Source organism: Gopherus evgoodei, chromosome 7 (assembly GCF_007399415.2).
Source record: "Gopherus evgoodei ecotype Sinaloan lineage chromosome 7, rGopEvg1_v1.p, whole genome shotgun sequence".
Taxonomy (NCBI): Eukaryota; Metazoa; Chordata; order Testudines; family Testudinidae; genus Gopherus; species Gopherus evgoodei.
In genome coordinates this window covers 9,943,204-9,962,518 of record NC_044328.1, presented here as the reverse complement: position 1 = coordinate 9,962,518, position 19,315 = coordinate 9,943,204, and the positions used below count along the sequence as shown (strand labels likewise).

Here is a 19,315-nt window from a genome sequence, read left to right as displayed (position 1 = left end):
TTGTGACATCACAACTAGTTGCTGTGACAGTAATAATAAACATCAGATTATGATGACTTCAAAGTCATTATCATCTAGTATTCTAGTTAAGCAACCACTTGGGACGTTGCAAACAAAAACAAACAGGAGGAAAAGAGGAATTCCTAACGAACAGAGATTTTATTTGCATGCAATTATTCCAATTTTAAAAGAAATACATCAGGCAGCAAATGTAATATAGTTAGAAGAACTGTTTCTAAATTGATTATTTAATCAAGTTTGTCATGAAGATCTTTAAAGAAGCCACCAAAATACAATTTATAAATAAAAAATTCCAATGTCAATTAAACAATAATTTAAATACAAAAATGAAAGATGTTATATACCTGTTGGGTTAACATTATATATCTGCTCATTTTCTACTTCCATAGTTGTTTAATTGCACTTCCACTGAACTGACTTAACAGAAATCTTAATGCTTTCCTTTCAGGCCTAAAAAAAAAAAAATAAAAAAAAAAAGGCAGTAAATGCAATTACATTGAATACAGGAATATATTTGATTTTTACAGCAGACTAAAGTCTGACTGAATTAGAACATTAGGAGTCTTTTACCTAGTCAACATTCTTTTTCACTTAAATTCAAGTATCAAGACTGGCTTTTTTTTTTTTAAATTAGCATTAACTTACTGGTACTAATGAAAATATTCATGGGATGGTGAAAATGTAATAGAGAGAACCATTTATAAAACAGCACAGGTAACAATGTACAACTGTTACACCAAGACAAAGGTCAAATCTACACTTAAGTTTTACCAGTATACTTTGATTTATTTAAACCAATCAATCACACCCTTAACTGAGCTATGTAGTTGTTATACTGGTAAAAACCCTAGTGCAGGCACAGTTACACCAATGTAAAGGTGACTCATACCAGTATAGTTATTCCCCTTCCAGAGGTGAAAGTAAGCCAGCACGGAGTACCAGTAAAAAAAATGTGGCAGTAGTGTACCAGCAAGTAAGTGGAGCATTCAGTACTGGCTTACTTTCACCTCTTTTGTCTGCATAACAAAAAGTTAAAACTCAAAGCTAATAAAAACTTGGAAAGGGAAAACTCACTGTCACATTTGTTTGTTGTTTCTCTCCCTCTCCTCCTGCAGCCAGGTTGCCTGATGCAGCTAGACTTTGTGTTCCCCTGACCCTCCCACTCAGCACAGGCTGCAGGGGCTCCCCTCTAGCTTCTAGCAGGGGGACTGGCTGAGGGAGAAGCCTCCCCAGGTAGCCTGCTGCCTGCACAGGAACAGTTTAAACTTAGCTGTTCACTCTGCAGTCTGAGCCCTGGGATTCAGGGCTATTTCTGGCATCCTTGTTAATTTCACTGGGGCAGGGGGGTGACCAAAGACGGAGCAGTTCTTTTCTGCCCCATAAATTTGAACTTGTAAATGGTTCCTGATTTTGATTGTATTTTTTGTGTATTATATTACTGCAGATCGTCTCATCCTGGGGGGCAGAAAAGAACTGCCCCGGCTTTGGTCACCACCACCCCTCCCCCCACACACCACCGAGTGAAATTAACAAGGATGCCAGAAATAGCCCCGAATCCCACGGTTCGGACCGTGGAGTGAACAGCTAAGTTTAAACTGTTCTTATGCAGGCAGCAGGCTACCTGGGGAGGCTTCTCCCTCAGCCAGTCCCCCTGCTACAAGCTAGAGGGGAGTCCCTGCTGAGTGCGGGGATCAGGAGAACAGGGAGCCTAGCCACGTCAGGCAGCCTGGCTGGGGGGGGGGGGGGGGGAGGAGGAGGAGGAGGAGGAGGAAGACCAAGGAGAAAAATGTGACAGTGAGTTTTCAGTTTTATTCCAATAGTAAAGTTTTATTACAGACAGTACTGGTAGTAGTAATAGTAGCTTTATTTTCTATATCTAAGTTATGCAATGGGAGGGATCCATGAAGTATGTAGGAGAGGTGGGTTGCTTGTGTTTGGACTGTACGGTAAGAAATGTAACTTATTTCCATCCCTTCCATCTGGGGCAAAGTGGGACCTGGACCGGTAAGAGCTGTATTTTAACTTTCATCCCTGTCCCCTTCCCACATATGACTATCTATGTGGGTTTAAAGCATCTTTATGACACCATACATGCATCCACACTAGGAGAGTTGTACTGATTCAACTATACCACTATAGTTAAAGCATTATAACTTTCTAGTCTAGTCAAGCCCTTACCATGCATCCTATTTCACTGCCTCCCCTACACCCAAACACAGATCTATAGGCTATATAAATTTAGTCTACAGAAGTACACACACCTGAGAAGCTCTCACCTCTGTATTCTCTCATGAATATTCTGCTCTTTCCTTCTTCTGTGTATTCTGTTAGCTAGGGGCCAAGGTGAACAAGTTGTCTCTTTCTAGAGAGATTACTGTTGTTATCCTCTCATTCCTTCCCATTCATCTCTATAAACAGCTGAATAATGAGATTTTGAAAGAGATGGCATCTCCCCTTTTCTTAAAAAAAATATTTCAGCAAGACTACAATATGCAAATGAATCAGGTGGGCTTACACAAAGACATATTGGCTATATCATTTATCACAAACTTTTACCGGCAAACTTTTCATGAATCACTTTGTCATCTTGTATCAGAGGTATAGCCGTGTTAGTCTGGATCTGTGAAAGCAGCAAAGAATCCTGTGGCACCTTATAGACTAACGGACGTATTGGAGCATGAGCTTTAGTGGGTGAATACCCATCCAACGAAGTGGGTATTCACCCACGAAAGCTCATGCTCCAATACATCTGTTAGTCTATAAGGTGCCACAGGACTTTCTGCTGCTTTGTCATCTTGTGAATGTTATTGCTATGTGCAGTTCTCCCATGAGATTTCAATGGCTCTTCTCTTCTTCCCTTTCCACCTGTTGCAGTCCTGCAAACACTTGATTGTTGAGTGGCAAGTTTGTGACATTAGATGACATCAACCCTCCCCACTTTTCTCCTCTAGTTCACTTGCCAAGTACAGACTTATTGACTACAGTGATGAATAACCAGTGGTTGAAGGTACAAAACTTGCCTTTTTACAGTGATTTCTGCGTATAATCCAATTTTCTCAGGTCACACCTCAATTTCAAACAATTAACCTTGAGTAAGGCAATGTCCTCTCCCCCACGCCATCTAATACATCATTTACAAGTCTTTCTTTCAGCATTACCTCAATCATTCAGTTCTGAAGCACTCTTATTATGCTAAGAGAGTCTTCTCTTGTACTACTCATTCAGGAAGGGGAATCAAGATCATCTGACTATCTTAGGAGGTTGATTTTCTTCTTCCTAGCAGAATGTTCCATTACAGATATGTTTCTCCTTTAAAACAAAAAGGAAAACACAATTATAAAGAGACTACATAGAACACTAGAGCTAGGAAAAGTAATTATAACAACTACCACCAGTGAGGAGGACTTTTTTCCCCCCATACAGGACCTCCCATAAATCTACTTGAGACCACCTTCCATTTAGAAAATTTGAAAGGACACCTGTCTGTAATATTCCTTGGAGGGTTATGACCCACAGGTTCAGAACTCCATCTTAGACTATAAACATGACACAGGCACCAGCACACCTCAACTTTCTGCTCACATATTCACACTAATCAGGAGACTGTACTGGCAGTCAGGGCCACCCCTAACTATTCTGGGGCCCTACACAGCCCCCCTGTGGGCAGGGCTGGCTTGGCGGGCAGGGAGGAACCACCCCCCAGCACTCACTGGCAGTGCGGCAAGGGCCAGGTTGCTGCACTTCCCACCACCAGTGAGCGCAGGCCCAGCCCCGCTGCAGTCCGCAGGGGAATGGAGGCAGCACTGGGGCGGAGCAGGGGCGGGACAGGGGCTTTGGGGAAGGGGTGGAGTGGGGGCAGGGCTGGAGCAGAGTAGGGGCGGGAAGAGGCGGGGCTGGAGCAGCACGCAGCTGTGCAGGGCACCAGGAAATTTGCTGCCCCTACACGCTGTGTACTTTGTGTATGGGTAGGGATGGCCCTGCTGTCAGTCTAGAGATGGGTAAAATTTACACCTCCTGACTAAATATTAACTTTAATTCTAAGGCCAGAAGGGACCATTGTGACCATCCAATCTGACTTCCTGTAAAACACAGGCAATAGAACTTCTCAAAAACATTCTTGGAACAGTATATGTTTTAGTAAAACCTGCAGTCTTCATTTAAAAATTACCAGTGATGGAGAATCCACCAGGACCCTTGGTAAACTACTCCAGTGGTTAATTACCCTCACTACTGAATATTTACATCTTATTTTCAGTCTGAGGACTTGTCTTCACTTATAGCAATACAGAATCGAAATCGGCACCGTTAATCCACCTCCCTGAGAAGCGGTAGCTATGTTGACAGGAGAAGCCATCCCATTGATATTGCTCTGTCTACATGGGGGGTTAGGTTGATATAATTATATTGCTCAGGGTGTGGATTTTTCACACCCATGAGCAACATCATTATACTAATATAGGTCTGTAGTATAATCCTGGCCTGAACGTCTTAATATAAATTTCCAACCTTTGGATTGTGTAATACCTTTTTCACTTAGATGGAAGAACGCATTATCAAATATTTGTTCCACACACAGGTGCTTACAGACTAATCAAGTCACCCATTAATTTCCTCTTCATTAAACTAAACAGATTGAGCTCCTTCCATCTATCACTATAAGGTATATTTTCTAATCTTTTATTCATTCTTTTGGTTTTTTTTGCTGCCTCTACAGTTTATCAACATCCCTCTTAATTGTGAGCACCATCCCTGGCTAGTAACAGTCACATCAGTGTCAAGTATAGAGGTAAAATAACCTCTCAAGTCCCCTGTTTATGCATCCCTGGATCACATTAGCTTTTTTGCCACAGAGTCACATTGGGAGCTTACTTTCAGCTAACTATCCACCACATCTTTTTTAGAATCACTGCTTCCCAGGATAGAGTCCACCATCCTGTAAGTATGGCCTATATTCTTTGTTCCTAGATGTATATATTTAGCAGTATTAAATCGCATATTGTTTGCTTGCACCAAGTTTAGCAATAATCCAGATCACTCAGAGTCAGTGACCTGTCCTCTTCATAATTTAATGCTCCCCAAATTTTGCAGTAAGCTGCAAACTTTATCAGTGATGACTTTGTTTTCATCAACATCACTGATATATTAAATACCATAGGGCCAAAAAAATGATCCCTTTAGGGCCCCACTGGAAACCCACCTGCTCGATGATGATCCCCCATTTATAGTTACATTGAGACCTAGCCGACATTTTTTAATCCAGTTAAGGTGTGCCATGTTAATTTTATATCATTCTAGTTTTTTACTCAGAATGTCACCAAGTCAAATACCTTATAGAAATCTAAATATGTCAACACTATTATCTTTAATCAACCAAACTAGTAATCATTAAAAAGATGGTACCCAGTTAAATCCTGTCAAACTCTCTTCCATAAACCCATGTTGGTTTCCATTACTCTCCTTCAATTCTTGATTAACTGAATCCCATATAAACTGCTCTGAACTTGCCCGAAATTGATGTCAGGCTGACAGACTGATAAATTGCCAGGGTCATCCTGTTTACCATTTTTAAAAACTAGCACATTAGCTTTCTTACAGTCTTCTGGAACTCCTCAGTGTTTCAAGACTTATTGAGAATCTACATTAATGATCCAGCGAGCTCCTCAGACAGCTCTTAAAACTCTCAGATCACATTATTTGGACCTGCTGATTTTAAAATGTGTAACTTTAGTAGCTTCTGCTTAATATCGTCCAGAGAAACTAGCAGAATGGAAAGAGTTATCATCAACATATGATGAGACTGCATCATGTGGTTTTCTCCCCAAATACAGAAATCATATTTATTAAACATTTCTGCCTTTTCTGCATTATTATTGCTAATTATAGCACTTCCACCTAGTAATGGACCAATACAATTGTCAGGATTCTTTTTGTTCCTAATAAAATCTAAATATATAATTATTGTGCTTAACACTGCTCACCATAGATTTTTCCTTGTGTCCCTTTGCATCTCTTACAAATTTTCTACAATTCCAATCCAATTACTATCAACTTTCACCTTTCCTCCATTTGTTAAATATTTTTATTTTTAATAGCTACCTTCACTATCCTTCTATGTCTGGTTGTTTTTTTTGAATCAGTATGGTTAAAGGGGCTTGCTTAAACTTGGTAATGCTAGTATTCAACATCAATTTCAGGACTACCTCACATTTCCTAACTAAAAACCTTTACTATTCATCTACTACAGTATAAGATCTGAAAATATGTAAAAAGAGCATATTGGTATCATCGTGTCATAAATACAGGCCAGTCTAGACACACGATGATGTGCTCCTGTTTTGCTCAAACTAAGTTTCTAAAGCTTCATATAGTCAAGAATAATTTGTCGTGTTAAAAAAAGTTTTCAAAATTACACACACACATTCACAGGATCAGAGCTTCTGTGCCTCACAGCAAAACCAGAGCATAAGTATATATACTGTAGATATATACACTCAAACTTGGTTTTAATTTTTTTTTAAGCAAATCTCAAAGGGCTTTGCAAAGGAGATCAGCATCACCTTCATTTTACAGAGGGAGTGACTGAGGCACAGAGATGAAGTGACTTGCCCAAAGTCACCCAGCAGGCCACTGGCAGAACCCATATCTCCTGAATCCCAGTCCAGAGTTCTACTAACTAGACCAGTGGTTCTCAACCTGTTCTCTGCGTATCCCTGGGGAGTCCGCAGACCATGCCTAAGATTTCCAAAAAGGTCTGCACCTCCATTTGAAATTTTTTAGGGGCCTGCAAATGAAAAAAGGGAGAGAACCACTTAACTAGACCACACTGTCTCAGCTGAATATACAAGACAAACACATGGTAAAAGTAAGTATTATTTTCTTGATTTTATAGATGGGGAATTGAGGCAGAGAGAAATTAAATTACTTGCCAAGGAAGTCTGTGGCAGAGCTGGAAATTCAACCCACATCTTTCATATCTTAGTCCAATTACTTAATTGAAATACCCCTCTCAGCTGACTCTGTATTTGCACTTTTACATGCAAGTTGTGCTAGCATGTTTTGAAATGTTACCTGCCCCCACTGATCAATGATAAAAATACTTACTTGTATTACTACTTCCCTCTACCATGCAAGCAGATACTTACTTTCCTTTTTAGTGAGGTTACAGCCACAAAATTGATTTTTTTGAGGGACGTCAGAGGGGAGAGGGGGGTACCACATGGATCATACATCTGGGTAAGCCACAGTAATAGAGGAAGAATGTGTACCTTCATTGACTGTTAACATGTTTAACAAAAAGTTAAATATTTTTAGTACAGGCATTCAAACTCAGATACTTAAAGCTTGTTTTTTTTCCCCTCCTTTGTGTAATCCTCAACAACAAAAAATATTCTGGGATAAAAATAAGTAATTTTATTGATGTGAAATAAAATCCAGGTCCCGCTTCCACAGCTCTCTGTTCCATAGCAATGATACTTGGTTTTGATCAGTAGACTAAGCAGATATGACTATTAAGACAAAAGATAGCCTCTTGCTGTTGGCTCTATTTTTCCAGGGTCATTTTAATTACTGTAAACACACTTAAGAAAACAAAACAGATTGAACATTAAATTGTTAACACTCACGGACACACCATAAGTTCATGGAACCTTTAGAGACAAAATCTGTAGTGCAGAGTTGTTAATATGAACAAAATAATGCATATCAACATTATGTAAGTACTAAGTTAATGACCTATTACTTAAAACTACTATGTGGTTCAAGAGGGTTACTCCTGCATATTCACACTCCTGAGACTGATGCCACATTAGCCCTGCAGAGTAAACCCTAAAATTCCAACATATTAATTTATGTTTGAGGGCAGCCCCAAAACATTCTCAAAATGAAGCCTTGCTCAACGCTTAGGAGACTGCTGAAGATGGCCCTACAGCCTCTTACTGTGGTACTGACTTCCTTAGAGCCAAGTAAGAGTCCTGCACTGAGAAAGTACCTACATTGGCTTCTTCCAGCAGAATAGAGGAGTATTCAATACCAACTCATCAGCTGATACCTGCTCGGTACCTTGTTTCTTGTTATATGGGTAACTTCCAATATCAACAAAGATAAGTTCCTTAAAAGCCCAAATCATCCGCAGCAACAGTAACAATCCAACAATGGAAGAGATGAAGTCTCAGCACCCAGAGAAGATATAGGTACTACAGTCATGAACCCTGGATCCAAAAGGCACAATTTTCCTCACTTCCAGGGTCATTCCTGATTAATGTATCTGAAATCAAACTGGCTTACTCGCTGTGTCCCTTCCTCAGGCCAGATAGCCAATATGTTAGTGGACTCAAGGACTGGGCTTGGAAAGGCAACTGACACAGTCGTCTAGTTCAGTTATTTATATTATGGTAGCACCAATGAACTTCAATCAGGGACCAAGTATTCACTGTGCTTGACTCTATGAAAACAAAAAAAAAAAAATCCCAAAAAAAAACAGAACAGTCTCTGCCCCAGAGAGCTCACAATCTACAGGTAGACAAGACAACAGGGGGACTTTAAAAAGGAAAGAAAAAAAAAAAAAGCTCCAACTTAAGAATTTGCAGAACATTGTTCCACTACATGCATTCGACAAAGTGGGTAGTCACCCACGAAAGCTCATGCTCCAAAACGTCTGTCAGTCTATAAGGTGCCACAGGACTCTTTGCTGCTTTTACAGAACATTGTAGAGTGCTGCAAAGACTCCAAAAACCATAGGATCCTGGGAAGGTTTGTTTTGGAGGGAAGTGGTGTCTTGTTTTTTTTCTCAAGTCCATTATTTTCTCTGGTCTCTTATAGGCAAGGAGCTTTTCTGGATCATTCAGTTGTGACTATTTAAATGAGACACTTCTATTTATGTAGGTATTTAAACCACACCCATCAGCCGGGTACATATCTCATGATCTCCTGCATCCAAGCGGTCCCACTAGTAGGTTAATGTAAGCAAACGTACCCAAATGTGTCCCTGGCCAAGAATTTGCAGTGATGTTAGATAAAGAACAAGACTTCAGAAAACTCTAAAAATCTCTAGATTTTAAAATTTCTTTGAGTATGCTTGATATGGCAATTTCCTCCTTCCCCAACTTCAAGCAAAAGGGACCAATCATTAATGTCATACATTTTTAAACTGCAGCAAAATGGCTGAAGTCACATTTAAAAACAACAAAAGAAATGTTGCTTAAACATCACAGCATTTTTTCCTCCCTTTCAGCAGAGAACAAGTATGAAAACTTCCAGCCTGAAATATGAACATTTCAAGGTTGTGGACTTGTGAAAACATAGTGTTACAGCAGAATTTTTTTGTGGCCATGTGCTCACTGCAGCACTGTAAAAAGATCTGTTTCCATCTGAGGTTTACACATACATACAGTTTTATAGCACAGAATGCTCTATATAAATACTAGATGCTAATTATACAGGAAAGAGTGTATAAACAGCCTAAAATATTACTTATTCAAAAAAGACCTGTTACAGTTAAACATACACAAATCCACCTTTAACCCAAGTCTTAAAGCACACACTTTAAAGTATCAGGAATAACAGCGGAAGTGGTTTTCATACAGATGTGGCTACTTTGTTTTGTTTTTAAAGGTGCCGCAGCCAGCTCAGTCTTTACAAGAAAAGAAAGTGACTTTACAGTGTGAGGGGTAACCAACAGCTCTCCTGTAAAGAGCTAAACCAGGCTCCCCTCCTCCCCAGTAACCAATTCAATCCTAGTGCTGTTTGGAGGCAGCAGGCCTGTCACTGCATCCTCACTCAGCCAGACTGGGCCAGGGAGCAGAGGGGCTGGGGATCACTCTTTCCCCACATATGGCAGCGACTTGTATCTTTACGACAAAGCCCTGGCTGGGATGATTTAGTTGGGGATTGGTCCTGCTTTGGACTAGATGACCTCCTGAGGTCTCTTCCAACCCTGATCTTCTATGATGAAGACCACTGGCTCCATTAAGAGCACTGCTTCTTAGGAGGTGTCTTTAACTGGGAGTCAGAAAGCGGGGGGCGGGGTTAAGACCCTGAAATAAACAGGGTAGCGGAGGGGAAAGCCCCCCACCCCACCATCATCCCTCCTGCTGGGGGACAGAGCAGGGAGCAGGCATGAAGACCCCACACCACCCCCTGCCTGTTGGGGGGAGCACGGACCCCACACCACCCCCTCCCTGTTGGGGGGAGCACGGACCCCACACCACCCCCACTATCCCTCCCTCCGAGGGGGGGCTCCTGAACCGAAGGGGGGACCGTGAACAAGCCTGAGGAGATCTGAGAAGGACCCACACGCCCACCCGGCCAGAAGGGGCGTGGAGCCCAGAACACCAACACCCCCCCCCTCGCCTCAGAGACTTCCGGGGAAGGATCCCGAACTCCCCCTGAGGAGACTTCTGGAGAGTGGCGAGGACCCCGCAATCCCCGCCCCATCTGAGGGGGCTTCCCAATAGGAAAAGACCCCGCGTCCCCCCCCCGGAGCCGCGAGCGGGAGGGCGGGGTTCCCATTACCGTAGGCAGCGGTCCCGCGGCTGCCCCGTCCCCACGGCTCCGCTCCCCACAGCCGCTGCCTGCCTCGTTCTGCCCGCTTCGCTCCCCTGTTTGTTTTCGTTTTGTTCTGCCCAGCGACGCGGCCACGAGCGCCCGCCGCGGATTGGTCGCGGGGCCTCACCTGTCACAGCCAATCAGAGGGCGAGGGGTTGGGAAGGGGGCGGAAGAGAAGGAGCGTACTCAACCGGCGAAGAGGGCGGGCGAGACCACCCGCTCGGAACGGAGGGGTGTGGGTGTGTCCTGCAGGGAAGGACTAGGAAGGAACCATTGTGTGTTGGGGAGGGGAGGTCCAGCCTACTGGGGAGGGAGGGGCACACATCACCTGATTGCCCCAGGACATTGTCTGGGGAGGGGGAGGAGTGATCAAACTCCCCAGGCCTGTTAAGAGGCACCGTATACAAGGCAGAGGGGGTCTTTGCTGCCCCTAGGGCCCTATGCAGTGGTGGGGTGGTGCTAGAATGAGGAGGTATTGGGACTCAAATTGCCTCCGCAGGTTCTATCGCCCGGCACTTTGTATGGGTCTGGTCTAAATGAGCATAGGGTGGCAGGAACTTTTGTTGCCAGTGGCCATTAGCCCGCCCATTCTGCCACCCTCCCATCCTTTTGGAAGGGCATTTATCACCCCATCGGCCAGCAATTGCTGGTTTAATCATCCATTCACTGCAAAACTCCTAGGGGCCAGTGTACTCACTAGGGGCAGAGGCCAGGGCAGTTGCCTTCCCAAAGAGCCTTATTAATAGCAGTTAAATATTGGGATCTAAAGCAGAGGCATAATTGTTATTTTTCAGTCCCACAAATGTTTATGGCCCATGTCACAGAGGCCATGCCATCTAATACACATAATGATGCCACCTCTAAGGTACAAAACAACAGGACATTTGGGATGATGCTGACAGGGGCGGCTCTAGGCATTTCGCCGCCCCAAGCATGGCAGCATGCCGCAGGGGGCGCTCTGCCGGTTGCCAGTCCCGCGGCTGCAGTGGACCTCCCGCAGGCGTGCCAGCAGAGGGTCCACTGGTCCCGCGGCTTCGGTGGCCATGGGACCAGTGGACCCTCTGCAGGCACGCCTGCGGGAGGTCCACCGCAGCCGCAGGACCAGCGGACCCTCCGCAGGCATGCCGCCGAAGGCTGCCTGCCTGCCGCCCTCCCGGCGACTGGCAGAGTGCCCCCCGCGGCATGCCGCCCCAAGCACGCGCTTGGCATGCTGGGGCCTGGAGCCACCCCTGGATGCTGAGGCCAAAAAACTGGACAGCAGGCAGTGTGTATTGAGCACCCCTACAGATTTCACAGGACAGCTACCGCAAAAAAGGGACAATCATGGGAAAACCTAGTTAAGTAAAAACCCTAAATACATTATAAAAAAAACAACATACAAGCCAAGAGGGTGCAGAAATATGTTGGGATCAATGGAGGTCATCAAATGCACAATTTCTCAGTGTAAACGAGAGAAAATTTAACACTTAGTGAAGAAGGCTTAGGAGCCCTGCTGTTAAGAAGGGAGCCAAAAAAACAACAACCCAGCATGGCACTATGCATTTATATCACAATTAGATAATGCATCATCAGCTTTTTTTCCCTGTCCTCAGTTTAGCCCTGCAGGACACCAGACAGATCAGTTTAACCCAGGACATTATTGCTCCATAGCTAGAATAAAGGTGGCTTTAAGGAAGCCTAGGTGATCTATGCAGCTGCACAGTGCACTGTATTTCCAGGGGCTCTCTGTCACATATGCATATGTAATGCCAGCAGACCCTGGTTGTCGGCAGGGAGGATTGAACCGGGGACTTCTGGAGCCTAATGCTGCCTCTACCAGATGAGCTAAAAACCAGCTGGCTGTTGACTAATGCTGTAGAGCAGACTCAGTTAACTCTCTCTCTAAGTGGTCTTGGTGCCACTAGATGTGACAGACCACCACATTCAGAAGGTGTGTGGGTTACATATACTCAACCCACTAGGCATAGCATGGGTCCCATGTGGGTTAAATCACCGATTCCCCATCCATCATCCCATTGAGGGCTGCGTGGCAGATACTCAGTTCGCTTGCTGCCCTCATCCACTTGTAATGTTGTGCTTGCATCTGAAGTGGATTTTTACTCACTGAAGCTTATGCCCTAATAAATCTTTTAGTCTTCATGGTGCCACCAGACTCCTTGTTTTTGCGGATACAGACTAACACGGCTACTCCTCTGATTCTTTAGGTTTATCTCCTGATTTTCCAGCAGCCCATTTAAAAGGATTATTAGAGCCAACCTGATAGTATAGAGAGAGGCACATAGACCTCAAACAGACAGACCAATTTAAATTAGGTTTGCTGAGTCTGAAGTGCAAGACAGTGTGAACACACCTCGAGCAGACAGACAGGAAGTGGCTGGGGGGGAAGAATGTTATATGTAAACAGTGTGTATAGGGAACCTAGAAGTGTGGAGAGAGATGAACTGGTCCCATGCCAGTGAAATCATAAGACCTACCAAGAAAGGCTAGTCTTGCAATAGTGGTACATTCCTGCTGTATTTGCCTACAGTGAGGAAACTGAAAAGCTTGAGATTTACCACTCAACACGCAACCCCAAAATTTTCTCTTTGGCAAATGACCAAAAATAAATTGAAATAAATGAAATACTTTGGGGTTTTTTAAAATCAGGAAAATAATATATTCCTTATCTTTAAGTGATGCCAGACTAGACTAGGGCAAGAACTGTCCTTTTTGCAGTCTGTCTTTGCAGGCTACCGCTTCCTCCTCCTCCTTTACCATAGTCAGTGTTTTCTCCAGAGTTGCAGCCCTGAACGTTCTGAGATTCTGGCATCAGCTCTGAGATATCACACCAAAACCTCAGGCGAGGTAGATATAACTCCTCTATTTGAGGGGAAGGAGGGACATTGTAGAGTGGAAGATGACCCAGCAGACAGATCGCTTCTAGTCTTGAAATCATGAATCTAATACATACAACCCATATTCGGGGTAGACAGCAAAAATGAAACCACTATGTGCATTGGAATGCTGTGAGACATCTCTAGCCAATTCAGTTTTGTTTTCATTGATCGCTCTTGTGTTAGACATCTGCTGCAAAGTGTATTTATTCAGTTACTGGCAGTGGTGTGCTCCTCAGTTAATACCATACAACTTTATTTTGTATAGCATTTCCACTGGAGTGAATGGGAGTTTGGCTGAAGTTAGGTGAGGACTCTAATAATAAGGAACTGCAGAGGAGAAGGCTTTTGCCAAAGACACCCCATAAACCTTTGCACCAATTCCCACTGCACCCTTTGAAGTGCTGTGTAAAATTGCAGAAGGGATTCTGGGAGGCTGTTTAGGACTGGAGCACTTGTGAGTGGCTAAGGGTAGGGTCACTAGTCACAAGAGGATGAGAACCCTAATATTGTCCTGGGTATTTCCATGACATAAAAAGCATTTTTTCTTGTTGAATATCCCTGCTCAGAGCATTGATATCAACCATCATAAATCTCAACTCACATACGCTTACAGACATATAGATGCTGCAAATATATCCAAGATTTAGTAAACACTGAATGCCCATACAAATACTTAGCTTGCAACCAATTTGATACATTTCATCCCATCTCTGTAATTACCAGGACTAATATTGCACAGCAAATATTCTAACAAATCACAGGTAAAATAAACAGATTTTTCCTTTTTCCATAGTTTTATAATTCAGATGGAATTAAGTTACTCAAAGTCACTTGGAAATAATCCTTTCTCAATGGTTTCTGCTGGATCCTTGTTTCAGGTGCAAAGTGTCTGAGTTGAGTTGTCCTGTCCTGGATTCTTTAAACCCTGGATGTTGATTGCTGCCTGCTTTATTAACCTGGATTCTTGATAATGATGATACCTCCAAGCATGGAACTGTCAGTTGGTACTCAAAGCAATTACTGGTCCCCACCCTTGCTTCTGCCCAGAATCGTGCTGATAATTCTGGAGTCAGAGGCAGTTCATAGATTCCCTTTGGAGCTTAAGCTCTGGAAGGGTTGCCCGGGGGAGGCGGGGGCAAGTGCAGCAATTTGCCCCAGGCCCCGGGCCCCACAGGTGCCCCCATGAGACTATAGTGTTCTATAGTCTTGCAACTTTTCTTATGGAAGGGGCCCCCAAAATTGCTTTGCCACAGCCCCCCTGAATCCTCTGGGTGGCCCTGATCTCTGGCAAACAAGTCCCCTTCTAGTCTTAGCTTTTCACTAGATTCTCATTCTCTCTCTGGTTATTTTCAAAGAATCCACTACTTTTCTGGCATGTTCAACTTTGGGCTGGTCCACTCTACGGGGGGGAAATCGATCTTAGATACGCCAGTTTAGCTAAGTGAATAACGTAGCTGAAGTCGAATATCTAAGATCGGATTACTCACCCGTTCACACCGCGCGGGATCGATGTTTGCGGCTCTCCCTGTCGATTCCGGAACTCCATTAGGGTTGATGGAGTTCCGGAATCGATATAAGCGCGCTCGAGGATCGATATATCGCGTCTAGATTAGACGCAATATATCGATCCCCGAGCAATCGATTTTAACCCGGATACGGCGGGTAGTCTGGACGTGGCCTTACTTGCTGGGCCCGCCCATAAACAGAGGAAAGAAAGCTATTGGCCAGAATTCCCCCCAAACAATTAGAATAGCCCTTCCTCCAGCACAGGGAATGCCCTGTTATTCTGCTAGGGATCTGTAAGCAATTTGTATAGATACAGTCCAGTTTTAGAACTTATCTACAAATGCCAGTTTGAGGTTACCTTGATACATAAACGTGTTTCATGAAGATGTCTTTTGAATTTTCATGACTCCTATGTTTCAGAATGGTAGCCATGTTAATCTGTATCAGCAAAAACAATGAGTCCTTGTGGCACCTTAGAAACGAACAAATTTATTTAGCCCACGAAACCTTATGCCCAAATAAATTTGTTAGTCTCTAAGGTACCAGAAGGACTCCTCATTTTTGCTTGAATCCTATGTGAATCTAAGGCCTTGTCTACACCACAAAGTTGCAGCGCTGGTGAGGGAGTTATAGCGCTGCAACTTAGGAGGTGTACACATCTGCAGGGCATCACCAGCGCTGCAACTCCCTGTTTGCAGCGCTGGCCGTACACCCGTTGAAACTCGGGTGTAGAGGATCCAGCGCTGGTGATCCAGCGCTGGTCATCAGGTGTAAACACTCACCAGCGTTTTTCTTGACCTCCGTGGAATAAACAGGTATCCCAGCATACCAGAGGAAGCCTCTCTGGTAATCAAGCAGGTCTCCTTCCCCGCGGTTTGCAGGGGGCTTCAGGGAACACGAGAGCAAACCGCGGGGAAGCAGGTCTCCTTCCCTGCGGTTTGCTCTCGCGTTCCCCTAACCCCCGTGCAAGCAGATCTCCTTCCCCGCGGTTTGCAGGGGGGTTCGGGGAACGCGACAGCACACCGCGGGGAAGGAGATCTGCTTGCATGGGGGTTCAAAAAACACTGGAGCAAACCTCTGGGAAGGAGACCTGCTTGCACGGGGGTTCGGGGAACACCAGAGCAAACCGCTGGGAAGGAGGCCTGCTTGCACGGGGGTTCGGGGAACGCGAGAACAAACCGCTGGGAAGGAGACCTGCTTGGGGGGGGGTGTTCGGGGAACACTGGAGCAAACCGCGGGGAAGGAGACCTGCTTCCCCGCGGTTTGCTCTCGTGTTCCCCTAACCCCCCTTGAAGCCGCCCAACAGCGCTGCAGTGTGGCCACATCTAACACCACTTGCAGCGCTGGTTGCTGTAAGTGTGACCACTCTGCAGCGCTGGCCCTATACAGCTCTACTAATACAGCTGTAACAACCAGCACTGCAAAATTGTAGATGTAGACATACCCTCTGCTATTGTGATTCACCCACTTCCAGCAAATATCTAACACAAGAGAAATCAATAAAAACTAATTTGAATTGGCTAGAGATGTCCTATAACATTCCAATGCACACAGTGATTTTATTTTCTCAACAATTTTTTTAATCATTAAACCATTTAAAAAAGCAGCATGTGTGATCCAAACACCTCAATGGTTCTGTTTGTCCATAATACAGCCTGCAGAGAACAGAGTCTAGGTTAGAGTATCCATCAATCAGTTGAGACAGCAAAAAACAACAGGATCTGCCAAACACAATCCCATTAATCTTGTGGGTTTTTTTTCTTATATACATATTTATTCTGCATCCTTTGTGTTGGCATTTGGGTGCCATAATAAAATTAGATGCAAACATAGCAATGCTACTTGGGTAACAAACAATCTAATCTCACTTTGGCCAGTGATGGCTACAGGTTGAAAGGTTTAGCTGAGGTGCTATTTGTTTGTGCTAATTAATTATGGTCATTTTTGAAATTTCCCCATGATCCTTTGCAATGGCTGCCAAACAGGAAATGCCATTGCTGCCTGTTTGAAGTTTTACTAGAATGTGCACATTAGTAGAGTGCATGTGAGCTAGATTGTAAATTAGGGGTTCAGATGGTCAGGAACTCTGGGTATTATTCTCAGCTCTGTCACTGACTATCTGTGAGACTTTGGAGGAATAACATAACCTTTCCATGCCTCAGTTTCCCCACCTATAAAATGGCTTCCCTGTTTTCTCATCTACCTACTCCTTATGGCTTAGAACAGCCTTCCATGTCCCATATTCTAGATTACCCCCCTATGGCATACTACACTCTTAAAACTGGTGTTTTGTTGTTGTTGTTTGGTTGGTTTTTTGTTTATTTTCCCAGAATTTTCCAACATTGATTTACTCTAAAAGAATTGCAACACTGTGTCTTTTATCTGAACAAAAGAAGAGTCTGACTCAAAACCCCAGATGCAGGACAAATTTGAGATCTTTGAAATACAGACCCAGATCGAAGTTTTTCATTTCAGGCCCATCTCTAATTAGAGCTTTATTCCTATGTACTGTGTTTGTTTAAATTAGCTTGTAAGCTCTCTGCAGCAAAGACCCAGCCTATGTGCTTTGTACAGTATTATGTACAAATAATATATAAAGCTACATAAATAAAATAATAATTCATCCTATGTTCAGCCAGCTGGATTTGTAGGTTGGGGGCACCACATTTCAGAAAAAAAACCTGGTGAAATGGAAACACTTATACTGTTCCACTTCTGTTGGAGGAGAGTTTATTTAAGGTATAAGTAAATTTTTTAATTGAAAAGAAATCTTAGAAAAAGCTCTGGGCATGCTTTGTAATACAGTAATAACCATTCCAGACATGTCTCTTTTGTATTATAGTTATCACCTCATCTGTTCATTCTTGCCCTAACAACAGCGGCACTCATCTGAAAAGGCCTTCTTTGTAGAGGGCTCCACATATTATAGGCTATATAGGAAAAATCAAGTGATCCAATTAGACTATAAAGAATTCCAAACAGTGAATTCAGTCAAAAACCAATATCAATGACACAAAACATAGTCTTTGTCACATGATAATTGTTCCTTTCCGCTAGATTATTGTAGGAGAATATCTCCGGACATCATTTATAATTACTAGTTGATTTGTTTCCTTTTTGTTTTTTGCATTACTTCAGAAATTTGTTTAAACTGGAAGAGTCTGTGGTGAACTAGTGAAATCATGACATAACCCGCTGATGAGTGTCAGTTAACTTCCCCCACTATGTGCTTGATCCACAAAGGAAATGGACCTATTACAGCTCTCAGCTTGAGAGCTTGGCTCTTTAGCTCAATTGTTTTCATATTTGAATTAATGCTTTCAGGTCTGGAGGTCATCAGTTCATTACCCAAGCTGGCCGCCATCACAATGACAGGAGAAGGGAGCCTGGAAATTGAACAAGTGAGATGGAGAGGGATTTTGGAGAAAAAATGTTTAAAATGTGGGTATGTTTGGTTTTAACAGATATCTCACCTCAATATCTAATGAACATATGGGAGAAAGAAGGCCTGTGGTAAAATTTAGCACACACATACACAACTTAATTTAAGCTGAAAGAAAACTCCCATTATACATCTGAGACCTCCTGAGTCCTCCTGCAAAACTAGGTCAAAACTTGACATTCCTGGTATGTCTAAAGCAAAACCAAACAGACAAACACAGCTTTAATGTGGGGAAAATAAATTTCTGTCCTTTTTAGAACACATCATTATATTTTCAAAATATCTTTGCAGGTCACCTTTTAAGTTGCTTCATAGTTCACCCATAAGGGCATTTTATACCAGCATGGCCAATTGACAGTCTGAGACCTGTAGATGGTAGAAGAGCCTGGTCTATCTTATTGCTATTTGTATATCTTCCTGTCTCTCTTTTTCCCCCTTCTCTTTCCTTTGCTTTCCCCCATCTCTTCCTCTTCAATCTCTCCTTACCTCTTTCCTCCTTCCCCCAACCTTGCCTCTCTCTGTTCAGCATCTTGGACTTGTATTGACAATTTGTAGCTGAGACAATGTAATGAAAGGCACTGAATTTATCAGCTTATATGTGTTTGAATTCTCAAACTCAGTTTTGCAATCACATAGGTTTTGGCAGCTAATGCAGCCCCCTACAGCCCAGCTGGCTAAGACAGCAAAATCATTTAATGTTTAGAATAGCAATTCTAAGCTCCTGGCAGGCCCGGACTAGTGTGCCTTTCACCCTGGCTATACCAATTCTATAAAAGCAGCACTTTGAAGCATACTGTAAGGGTATGGCGGAGTTGGTGAAGGAGGAGTGGGAAATGAGTGAAATAGGATTTTTTGTCTACAAAAACTACTTTTGAGGTTGTTCTTCCAACTAAGCCAACATCAATCCCTCTGTTTTAAAGCAGAAATC

The 19,315-nt window shown here is 43.3% G+C and overlaps 1 protein-coding gene across 4 annotated transcripts in view; it reads right to left on the bottom strand.

Moving 5' to 3' along the window:
• PDCD4 (programmed cell death 4) overlaps positions 1-10,625 on the bottom strand; it is a 34,287-nt gene extending 23,662 nt beyond the window's left edge. The window contains exons 1-4 of one of the 4 annotated variants that reach the window (XM_030568199.1): positions 10,531-10,625; positions 3,180-3,330; positions 2,298-2,480; positions 366-471 (exon numbers count right to left, since the gene is read on the bottom strand). In XM_030568199.1, the coding sequence (XP_030424059.1) occupies positions 366-408 (43 nt within the window). In that variant the 5' untranslated portion in view covers positions 409-471; positions 2,298-2,480; positions 3,180-3,330; positions 10,531-10,625. Of the gene's footprint in view, positions 1-365; positions 472-2,282; positions 2,481-3,179; positions 3,331-10,530 lie in introns of all 4 variants that reach the window. The other 3 variants (XM_030568200.1, XM_030568198.1, XM_030568201.1) reach the window with 3 other exon arrangements.
• Between the last annotated feature and the right edge of the window lie 8,690 nt (positions 10,626-19,315).